We start from the raw sequence: 12,466 nt of genomic DNA, 5'->3' as shown, positions 1-12,466 counted from the left end.
CGACCCCGGAGTTTTATCCCATTCAATTCTTTTGGCTTTGTTTATAGAGTTAAGTAGATTTAGAAAGCAAGCGTCTATTCATGACCCGACCTGATCTAGCTTCTGCTATGAGATCATGTGAAATGCCTGGAGCAAAGTGAATAGCAAATATAACTCAGCAAGACCAATGTGCATTCTTTTGCAGATGAAGCGAGTGGCCTGTTTTCACAGTAGTTTTAAAATTGTCCTTGATACTGTGTAAAAGAGAACCTAGCACACAAATCTAAGGGGAAGGTCTCACTTTTTTTGGCATTTGAAGTATAAGGAGTAGCATTCATGTGAGATACTGAGTCAATTTGCTGTCATAGGTAAGTTATAAGGTCAGTTGATGTATACTTCAAGGCAGTGAGGTAAGAGTGGTGAAATTTAACTTTATGGTAGGTTTGTCCTCTGACATCACAACTCTTATCACATTTCCATAATAGGTCCTGTGGGTTAACTGAGTCCAAGTTATAGAATAGTATAAATACATTTAAGATTCACTAACTAGGAAGTTGTGTAAATTCTGTCTGTTTTCAGGACTAAGAGGCATTTGTTAAACCATGCTTATTTGCGTACCGATATGCTATTGAAGTGTTGGACATACAGAATATAAGTAAGCATAAATCTGTTGTTCATATGGAATATTCAACACTGAGTTTAAACTGCACACTCAGGAAGCAAATATGTAAAATTCATATTTTTGACATCAAATACACATGTTTAGCAGAATCCACTATCAGAGGTGCATACACATTAGCATTTGAGGAAACCCAAATCCATCCCACTATTTGTTTCATACTCTTGGATCATTTTTCCCCGTATATTAGCTCAATACATTTTTAAAATGGAAGATTTCTGAAGCTAGTTATATGTTTCTGAAGTGTTTCTATCATATTTCACATACATGAGCTGAGAACCATGGAACAACGGACATGGAGATACTAGGCCCCTAGACCTATATCTGAAACAGACCACAGTTCTGTAACTGGGCAGAGCAGTAGACAATTCTCTGGGTTCAGGAGTTAGGTTTTGAACTGGTAGGGAATTCAGCCTGCTTACCAGGATTTGGAACAGGATCACTCCACTCTCCTTGCTGTAAGGTCTCTTTGATGCTGTTCTTCATAAACCATGTCCACCAAAAGCATCTGTAAGATAGCATTTTTCATATTAGATACTTCCAACTTTCTCAAAAGTTTTCATCTTCATAAATAGTCTCTTGTTTTGGGCATCTTTCCTTGCCCAATAGTTTTGGTTTGTCTGTCCTACTCTACCATATGTAGTGTTTTTCCTCAGTTGCTGTAGATTGGCAACCTTTTCCACACTGGGCAAGACAGTTTGAGGGATTGCAAAGCTCTACAGAAGCATTCATTTTCATAGATCTAATAAATATTGCCAGTCGTTGCATTTTTTCAGAATCAGAAAAAAAGTAAATTTGTTTTTGTTAGCTAATCTGCTGATAATTATTTGTGATCTAAAATGCTCCATTTGCAAAGCTCTCTGCCTTCAGCCATTAACAGTCTTAAGAGTTTCAGTGCCAAATTCTCTTACTCAGCGTTTCTCTAGCACAATAGTGACACCCACTGGCTTATTGGATGCTTTTTCTCTTCATGGTTGCACAGGATTAAAAAAGAAAAAGTACCCCATGAAAAATGTTTTCAGCTCTTCACTGTGCTTTGTGATGCTTTAGTGAATTGTCACTGTGAACTCTGAGCTGCATCATCAGGTAGTATATTCCTGTAGCATATTGGATCATTAGAAAATATGCTGAAAGAGCATGGAATTTTCCAATAGGTGTAAGCACGATCCAGATGCAGAGACCAGTCAAGCTTTAAAGGTTACTATAGCATTTAACAAACTCAAAATCTGTCCATAGAAAGAAGTTACCTAATATTTAAAAGTCACTATGCGATCTGCTGTTCCTGAACAAACTGTGAATAAAGTATATCCCATATATTAGAATACGCCTCAGTCACCATTTAACTCACAGTCAAAGAAGAATTTGTTTTAGCAAGGATAAGAGGGTGGCTTTAATGCCGATTAGTTGCATATTTTCTCATCTGTATCTCATCTTCATTAAGTTAATATTTAGAAGGTAGATTTTGGAACATGGACTTACAGTAAAATGGTTTTAGTCCTAGTCCTACATAGTTACAGTGGAGAAGTAGTGGACACCCCTGACAAACTCTGGAAGCTGTGGCTTAGCCCTGTGCAATAGACTCGCTCTTCCAAAAGTGGAGAGGTTATGGGTGGAGCTTAGAGGAACAACAGAGGCTCTCACTCCGCTGAGCAAATGACAAAAGAAAACATCTGTCTGCAAATGCCTTTGTGTGCTCTCCTCTGTTGCCCCCAGACTACTCCACTTCCTTCCATTTCTCCATCCTGCCCCAATAAGATTAGAAGGACCCTGGTTACATGCCAGATTCTAGTGCAGAATGAAAACGGGCACTATAATATTTGCCTAGAACCTAGTTCTGTGGAGTTGCTGAGTATTTTTGTTTTTGTTCATGTGAACAGAAGGTACATGCAATTTACATGTCACTGAAACATCCCCATAGGCTGTAACTTAGAGTACTGTTCAAAAGAAGTCCAGCTATTCCCTTCAGTTAGACTTGATTGGCAATGAGAATAGAGTCACAGAATTCAGTCCAATAGCATGAGCCAAGGCTTCCCAGTGATTTGTGATTTTTGGAGAATTTCTCTTTTTAAATTTCTAGTTTAAGACTCCTTTAAAATGTCTGATTTTCACATAATTAGTGCTCAGGGTGCTCTTAGGTGTTTCAAGTCAGGCAATCAAAACAATGGGTCATTCCAAATAGCCTTGGCTATTGCCCTTTCTAAACAGTATAAAAATGCTTTGCTGCATGATTCTGAAGTATTTGCAGTCTTAGTCTTAGGAAGCATGCTTAATTAAAAAAAAATACAGTCTTGTTTTGTCAAAAGTCGGTTTCTTAATGCAGGTCAAGCCCAGGATATGCTGAAATAACAGACCATAGTCTTGGCATGGGTAGTTCCTGACCTAGACAGTTAACAAGGCAGTGAAATCCTAAAGGAATTTATTGGCATCAGATGGCAGAACAGGCATAATATTCTGCCCATTTTAACTGAGCTAATTTGTTATTTTCACATGAGCATGACTACCTTCATCCCCTTTATTTGGACAGCTGTCCTTTACAGTGGTAGTCACATTGGATGGGCACAAATAATAGATGTGATAATAGATGTTATGACATGGTATCAGTTTGGTCTTTACAAAGTCATTATCGGTCATTATCAGTCTTTGAGCTGAAAGAAAGAGACACAATACACCAGCTTCACATGGCATGCTAAAGTTGTATCAGCTGTCAAATCTATTCACTGAATCCAGAGTTCACAATCTCTTTTTTTTTTTTTTTTTTGACTTCACTACCTGCTACTGAAGACAAACTATAGTGTCAATTAAATTCACATGGTAGCAACTAACTTAAGACATTTTATCAGCCTAAAGGACCACTTGTCCTGGAGGTGTTTATTGATTAATTGTGATAGATAATTAGAATTCGTAAAGTGTCTAGGTTTTCTCTGAGTACTATCAAAATCAGATGTCTTCAACTGTCTAAAGGATATAACATGATATGAAAATTTTCGCTTAGAACTCTTGAAAGCAGAGCATGTACATTATGAATTAAAAATATTTAAGCTGCTCCAGAAGCTTATTGTCAACAAAATGCATCGTTAACACAAAGAGCATTAGTGAAAAACAGCTAATGCCTTTTTTCCTGTTGATGAGTGCCATGTTTTGAATGGCAACAGCTAATTCAGTTTCATAAGACACAGGACCTCTCCCAGTAGAATGAATGGTTAAAACAGTTGTATTTTACTATTAGTCTCGTTCATTTTGTTTTTCTTATACTCAAAATTATGCTTTAATGAAAATGGCTGCCTAATCTTTTTTTAATCAAGTATTTCAAAGGTTTACTAGCTGCATTTGGAGTTCTTAAATGAATAAACTCAGTTTTACAATGGAGGATGTGGAAGGCACTGCTGAAATGCCAATAGGCAGGCTGCAATTGTTAATGCAGGCAAACATTCAAATTGAATAACAACACCCAGAATCCTCACTGTCCATTCATTGTGAACAAGGATTCAGAATCAGCAGAATCTACTGCCACTAGCCCTAAGTTTGCATAATATTTTATACTGTTCAGATTATGGTATCAAGAAAATTATAACTGTTGCTGAAGACAACTTGCTGATTCTGCCCTGGAATTTTGCTAGTGACATTCCTGGAGGCAGAATCAAGGCTAAAGCGAGGAGAACCAGAAGAGACAACTGGAACTTGAGTTACACAAGGATATTTTTCAAAGAAGTCCTCTTCTATGGTTACATGTAAGAGTAAGACTTCTTTTCCTAGTCTGTAGACTAAGCTCCTTCTCATAGCTTCAGGGCCAGCAGCGATCCGGTCATATCTCCTGTGCTGTGTAAGCCAATAGTATGTTGCTGTACCAAGCAAATAGTTTGGAGTAAATTGCGTTCTCATTACTCTATTTCTTTGCTGATTTGACTGAATGATGCATCCCATACTTTTCTTCACTTCATGCCCAAAATATCAAATAATATTGTTTTTGCCATATTTTTGAAGAAAAATAGAGGATAAATTAAGAAAGAGAGGTTTAGCATTCTTCTTGGAATTTGCTAGACAGATTCAGTCTGTTGAAATGTTTATTTTGAATATAATGCAGTGTATTGCTCCAAAGTAATTTGACTCCCAAAACTAATATACTTGTCTGCAAACACTTTTGATGTCTGACTTGTTGTTTTTCTTCAATCCATTCATAGAAATGAATGTATAATCCATGATTTCTGTGAAGGGAGATGATTGCACTGAAAAAATTCTGTACTGCCCTCAAGTGGTCTTAGAGCTATATACTTCTCTCTGGAAAGCCTAGGGCTCAATTTTGATCTTATTTTAGTAACGTGGTATAATTGATAGGTTAATTCTGAAAAGAAAGGAAAACACTCTTCAGCTAGAAGACAAGTTAGGGCAAAACAAATACAAAGAATGTAAAAGATAGATAAGAAATAAAGAACTGTAAATACATAGGATTTGTAGGGTTAAGAGTGTAGACATTTCACATTTCAAGTTTGTTTGATTAGAAAGGTTATTTTATTCAGCACTTTGAATTTATGATTTAATAGCTGCTTAGCTGCACAGAACAAAAACCACAGCAAAACCAAAGCAATCTGCCAATCCTATAGACTGAAAGATCCAGCTATTCTTTGGCTTGGGAAGCTTTTTTACTTTCGGAGAATATGTATTGCCTTGGAAAAAATAGTAGAAATAGATAGGAGTACTCTGTATGGTACTGTAGGTACAGATACTCACTTTAGAGCTATATACAGATAAATGACATTCTGCACCTCCTTTTTAATACAGTTAACCCAATCTGTTAAAAATGATACTATTTGCTAGTAATTATCTTTTTTTTCTGTAGGAAACTTTTCAAATGAAGCGTTAAAATCTGAGAGAGCTGATAGAAGATACTCAAGCCAAAAAAACCATAAGATAGCAAACATATAGCATGATTTGAAAGAAAGAGTGAACTTTCTTAATTTGTTCCAATGTCTACAAAGTCCTTTTGCCTAAAATGAACCATCACTTCTCTGGTGGCAAAAACATAATGCTTGGTGGAATCCTATGCTTGCAGAAGGTGCTACTTACATTGGTAGAGCCAGGAAGACTTGCAGTTTTTCACAGGCATCTCAGAGGTGATGTTGGAGACCTGATGACAGCAGAAAGAAATTACCATCTTGAGGAAGTTTTTAAATTGGAAGGTGCATTCCTATAGCATCTAGTGCATGGAACAAGTCTGTAGTATGTGCAGCAAGCTGCTTTGACTCATGAGTATGTATACTCTGCAAGCCTTGTGTTATCCACACATCAGTCACCTCCAAAATGCTGCCTACTCTAAGATTTACAGCCTTACTCACTCACTTTGGCTTCTTTTCAGGGTCAGCCGGGTGAGCTGGGAGCTCAAGGACCAATTGGATCCTTGGGATCTACAGGACCAGCTGGTCTGCCCGGTGAGAAAGGTCAGAGAGGTGACAACGGGCAACCTGGACCAGCTGGAGAAAAAGGTGATAAGGTAGGAAGCATCACAGAGAGCTACATGTAATGGTAAATATTGCCAAGTGAAACAGAACCCGAATGATCAAAAAGCATTTGTCAAACCCTGTTCTTGCTCACATAAAATTGTCATTAAAATCAATTACAGTTTTCTTTCTTTGAAAAAAAATGCATGGGGGGATGCTTGCTGCAGTTTGCTAAATTAGAATTGTCAGAAGAACAAATAAAATGAAAGAGATCCAGTCTCTGATTGGCATATATCATATCATCCTTATTAACCACAATGAGGGCTGTGGAAGGAATGTGGAGCTTGAGGGAGGAGTATGGTGCTTTAAAACAGTGTTGTACACTAAGCAAAACATTATTACCACTTGTTCTGTGATAGGAGTATAAATAGCACTTCAGGTCCTTATCTTTCATAGTTATACAATCCCTGTGCTTGGCTCTTGGTGCTTTATATTGGTTTTAATGGTCTAGTTCCACCGATCTCGGTGGGTGACTAAAATCACAAAGGCCAGTGTCTAACATTTGTGAAATGTAGCACTGCTGCTGCTGTAGTTGATAGAAATTGTGCTGCTGGTATTACCAAAACAGGAACAGAGTTGTGAAATGACATACACAATTATTTTATGTTATAGCCAACTTCCTCTTATGTGTAGTTTTATAGTCTTTAGAGAATGAATTTGAGCGTGAGAATTTGACATTTGCCCAGGACCATCTCCATATGTGTAACTATTGGCTAGTCTCATGCTAAGCTCGTGCACCTTTTGTCAGATATTTATTTCTGATAACAACCACAGGTTTGATTCATGTTTCAAACAAGATGATTGTTTCTTGCTTCTCAGTGTATAGTATAACATATTCTTGTTTTTCATTCTTTTTAAGGGTTAATGACCTCAGCAGCTTTGTTTTTCTATGTATGTCACCTATTTTTTAGGGCCCAACAGGAGTCCCGGGATTTCCTGGTTTAGACGGTGTTCCTGTACGTATTGAGTAAATATTCCTTTATAAGAATTACAGTCTATAAAGTCATAGCACATCCTCTAATAGAACAATACATTCAATAAGTTGGTTGGTTTTATACCCATTATGACTGGGTCACCTACAGAATTACATATTTTGCAAAAATGTAAAATATAATGTTAAAAATTATGTTTATTAATAATAATAAACTCAACAAAATCCCAATAAAGTAAGTACATCATTTTCTTGGGGCGGGGGAGGGTAGTGAAGGTAGAGACTGGCCCAAGTCCGTAGAGCATGCAAGTGTGAGTGCTAGGATTAAAAAAAAAAGTTTATTTTCTCAGGCTCTATAGCGTGCTGCAGGCTGCTTTCTCCATTCTTAACATCTCAAATCACGTATCCTTTTTTGTTCAAACTTTTTGATTTTTGCTGAAGTCCTTTTGCAGAAAACAAAAGCAACCACTGAGTCCAATGAATTTTACCTGATTAGGACTGAAGAAGTAAAGTGGGTCTTAGGTCTACCTTTCTGTGCATGCAATTATGCATTTTGGTGACTGATTTTCAGTGTGGAAAGGGGTGCGGTAGAAAAAAAAGACAGTATCTGTTAAATCCAGTATTTTGAAAAATGCTGTTTATTATAACTGAATTCCTATGCTGTTACTGGTTTTATGCGGTCAAACAAAGTAAAAATGTTGAATTTTTGAATGTGAATACAGAGAGCCAGAAACTGAATGGGTGCCTTAGCATCTGCTTGTCAGCTGTCCGTACTTAACAATGGGAGTACTGCCAGAATGTCTGTATAACGTGCAGGTCACAAGGCCAAAATTTAGCACAAGAAAGAAGAGCTCCCAAGAAATATGTATCCTTTTCATGAAAAGTTCTTAATTAAGAATAAGCGTCCACAAATTGGGCTAAAGAGTCTTAAAGACAGGAAGAAAGTAACATCAACAAGAGCACTTCAGGCAAATAGCCAGGATACTTTCCTGATGATTTTTCAGAACAACAAAATATATATATATATTTGGGGCAAGTTTATTTTTTCCTTACAAAAATTTTCAATTTTGTGAAAGTAATTTTTCTCCCATGGAAAGATCATTCCAAGGGAAATTTCCTCTCTGCTTCTACTGTCTAGTGTCTCATTTGCAGTACAATTGAAACCAGTCTGGATATTAGTTAATTTGTGCTAGGTTGAAAAATCAGTTCCTCGGTTCTGGAATGTACAGTTACATTTCTCTGCAAGTTACTGTATGCTTGATTCAACCTCTGCCATATTTTTCTTTATTTTATCCTATCAATTAAAAATTTTGAGGCTGCTTGAGATTACCTCTGTGTGTGTCTTTCAGACATGATAAAGCTATACCATGTATTCCTAGGCAGGATAGCCTTTACTTACAGCCACGAGAAAGATTATAGTTTGAGGGCTAGAGTCTGTTTTCCTTGAGAAAATAGCACATTCTTTATTGACTCAAGTAAAAGCAGATTCTGGTCTTTCTATCCTGTGCAGTCTCTGTCATATTTGCTATGCATTAAAGAACAAGATATAAAAAAAACCTAGGGTCCAGATTCTTCACCTGTTAGGCACACACAAAAAATTTCTATTGACTACAACAGAAAACATTTCTAATCTAAAAAGTAAGAAGTTGGGATCATTGTGAGATGTCCTCTGTTCCAGTTCGGGGATATTTGTCTCTGAAGTGTTCTGTTTAGTAAAAAAGTAGTTCCCTATTTATCATGGTATATCTGTAATAAATATTAAACTGTCTGTCAGGGATTACCAGGAAGTGAAGGACCCATGGGCAAGCGTGGTTTGGATGGCTGCAATGGCTCAAGAGGAGATCCAGGATTCCCAGGCGAAAATGGATACATTGGACCAAGAGGTCCTTATGTATGTTACAAGAATTTTCACTGTCTATTGATAATGTATATCTGCATTTCCTCTCCAAAATAACAGTTCTTAAAATGAAAGGAGTTTTAGACTATGGCACTAGCTTTATGGCTGTGGGTGTTTGGGTTCATCTGCTGTGTTGAGCTATTTTTCTAAACTGCACCATGAAGTTCCAGACACTTTCCATTCTTGCTAAGGCTAGTGGGACAAAAGGACACTTGGTAGCTTGCCAGACTAAGTCTAAACTTGAATGTGAAATAAATTATTTTATCCTTAAAGTATATTTGTCTAACTTGGGATATAAATTCTGCTTTGTTTCCCTAACACATAGCCATACCAAAGCTAATACCATTTTAAGGAAGTATAACTGAGGAGTAGCTTGAAACCATCGTACCATTTGTCACTATTTGAAACTTCCTGAAAGCCTTAATAGTAGGGACATATCTGAGAGGACTCAGTAGTCAGTAAGTTTCTGCAAGGCTAAATTCTGTAACATTTGAAGATTTTTAGTGGTAGATCACACAAGTTTATCAATAGATCTCCTCCAAACTCATGGTCTTAAAACTGTAAGTGGTCATGTGCCACTTCTTATGCATATCAGCTCATGAATGCTGTGTGCACACCCAGCCTTGCCTGGGTGTTTATCTGTACACATAGAGATCTTTTTAGTTAAAATGTTTTAAATTAGCACTTTAATATTGTTCACTTTTCCTGTTTAAATTTCCAGTTTAAATGAAAGTCAAATGTGTTTACTGGGAGCTAAATAACATGCTGATTCAGCCCTCTGCAATCAAAAAGTGTGCAAAGGGTGAGATAGTTAGAAGACATTACCAAAATATAGTAATTAAAAAAAACATGTATTTCCAGTCTTGGAGCTGTAGTAGATGCTATCAAACCCACAAGCTGATAAAAAACTTGATAATAACCTGATGTGTTACACCTTTCAGAAGGTAACCCATTACCCTCCGACATGGTAAAATGGCTTCTGCTCACTTTTTCTCATTTATTGCAGCTTTCAAAATGCAATTTGCCTTTTATTAAAGTAGCCAAGGGACATAAAAGGAAAATGAGACACTGGACAAATTATAGCATGAATCCTCCAATTCCGGGAGCGTGGGCTTTGGCAGGCCTAGAAAAGTACTTGTAACTTAAAAAGGAATGGAGAAACAATAGGCATGTAACCTTGCGTATCCACACTAAAATTCCAATGTGAATTAATTTGGCTACCCAGAAAAGCAAGACATAGTAAGCATATTTGCTTGTTTACAAGAATGTAATTCCAACCTCTCTATGCAGATTGTCTGTTTTCAAATCAATTTTTTGCACCAAGCACCAGCTTGAATATATTCTACAGCTAACATATTTTATTTCCCACTTATAACATTGTCCCTGATAATTCTATGTAACACTGCATACATATTTGTCAGCTTTACTTCTGTTATCTTTTAGGATCTGTACGTTTTCCTGACCAATAACTTGGAAAAAAAAGAGTTTCTATTTGTAAGCCCTTACCTAAGTCATGTAGAAGGTGACAAATTGAATCCAAAAAAGAAGATTTATTATGTAAGAGATGAGATGTAAAATGTGTTTAGAAACATGAGTTAAATAACGCAAAGACAAATTGGCTTTTCACGTGTTTAATGTGTTCTTAAGCAGCTGTTGTTTGACCTGTAATCTGTATCCATTCTGCTGTAGAGATATGCAGCTGCAGACAGCTGTAACTCTCTTCTCTTTATTGTAGCATTCCAGGGTTAAGGACTTTACCTGTTTTATTCTGATTCAGGATTTAAACAGCCACCATAAATATCAAGAAACCAATACAGTTTTAAAGTGGTTAAAATATGTGAATAACAGTAGCCCAGTTTATTGAAGCCAATAGCTAATTGGTTATAGACTCCAATTAATTATACCTACTACATTTGGATTTCTTCTGAGAAATCTTCAGAAGTAATGCCTTTATATATCTGTTCTTTAAATATATATGCATCATGCTCATAATAGTGAACTAAGCATTAAAATAAAATTTTGCAAAATCAGTCATCATTCCTGCTAAGTCAGACTGAGGTTTTGAGGGTGCTAAGATAGGCTAAGTTATGTGAAGATTCCACAGCGAGTAGCATGGGAACTTAATTTTATGAAAAATGGGGCCTTTAGGCATTCTTGTGTAGACTAGAACATGTATTTACTAGTGTCTAGAAACGCTGAAGATTATGCAGGTAAAGCAGAGTGCATAATACATAAAGCCACTGACTCAGTGAAATAAAAGATGGCAATACGGATATAACGGCAAGATCTGGAAAGACTCTAGAATATTGACGCACCTAAGAGCTAAGGATTCTGTAAGAGAGCAGGAGTCCAAAAGCTGTGAGGAGCTGTTTTGCTCACTGGTAAGAAGATAATTTTATATTTAAGGGTCTTGTTAGACAAAAGAACTGCAAAATACTAATGCAGTTATAGTGATTTTTATGAATCACCTAGTGACATACGGGCCCCAGAAAAACAGCCTAGGGAATTATCAATGAATCTATGGTATCAGAAAGTGGAGCATAATGTTTTACAAGACTTTCTTTTTCTTTAAAGGGGTATCCAGGGCAAAAAGGAGAAAAAGGAAATTCAGTATATGTTTCCCATTTTGGAAGAGGACCTCCAGTGAGTATATCATTGCAAAAAAAAAAAAAAAAGAAAAAAAAACTTAAAGAAAAATATGTGTAGCAAATTTAATTGTTCTCATAAAGCCTAAATGTTTAATAAAGGTTGCTATAAACAAAATTAAATGCAAGTACACAACTGGAACAGATAGCTTGAGATCTTAAAAGCTATGAAGCTAGAAAATCCCCCCAACAATTAAAAGTCACAGCTTGTGATACTTCATTTGCTAAATGACTGTCATTACAGGGAGATAGAGGTGATCCTGGACCTCCTGGCATGCCTGTAAGTACAATCAGCAGGTTCTATCTATCAGCAAGCTTTTTGGATATAACAAGCAATTAGGGGTTTCTCCCTGCCTTTCTTAAATAGCAAAATTCCAGAATAAAGACTAACAAAAATTCAGTCCCTATAGATTGCCCCCATGGCCAGTTTATGCTCGCTCAAAAGAGCGGAAACAGACCTTGCCCCATACGTCATTGTGATTTGGGCCCAAGCACTGGCAGTGCATTGAGTAGCTGTTACCCCTTCTATACTCACAGTTTGCCAAATATCTAATTTATGACATTCAAGATGTGAAGAGATGTGACACCTTCTTCAAAAGTATCATCTGTTGAGTCTTCCAAGAACATGCAGCACACTACCACATTTTGGCCATAAAAATATGTCAGAGGGAGGAGAAAGGGTTTAATTTGGTTGCTGAGCTCTTATGGACTCAACTCTTATGGCTCTGGGATCATCTTCTTAGTCTATTCACAAAAGTATTCACTGATGAACCGTATCAAGTCCACATACTATAGCACAGTTGCTAACAAGGTATTTCAGTCCATTGATACTATATAACTGTG

General features: G+C 36.8%; 1 protein-coding gene across 1 annotated transcript in view; it reads left to right on the top strand.

Moving 5' to 3' along the window:
- COL4A4 (collagen type IV alpha 4 chain) overlaps positions 1-12,466 on the top strand; it is an 81,006-nt gene that overhangs the window by 17,092 nt on the left and 51,448 nt on the right. The window contains exons 5-9 of the mRNA XM_068954149.1: positions 6,009-6,143; positions 7,062-7,106; positions 8,856-8,972; positions 11,553-11,621; positions 11,868-11,903. Of these exons, the coding sequence (XP_068810250.1) occupies positions 6,009-6,143; positions 7,062-7,106; positions 8,856-8,972; positions 11,553-11,621; positions 11,868-11,903 (402 nt within the window). The remainder of the gene's footprint in view (positions 1-6,008; positions 6,144-7,061; positions 7,107-8,855; positions 8,973-11,552; positions 11,622-11,867; positions 11,904-12,466) is intronic.

Source organism: Struthio camelus, chromosome 9 (assembly GCF_040807025.1).
Source record: "Struthio camelus isolate bStrCam1 chromosome 9, bStrCam1.hap1, whole genome shotgun sequence".
Lineage (NCBI taxonomy): Eukaryota > Metazoa > Chordata > Aves > Struthioniformes > Struthionidae > Struthio > Struthio camelus.
The sequence above is the reverse complement of the archived record's forward strand: the minus strand, read 5'-3'. Positions and strand labels throughout refer to the sequence as shown.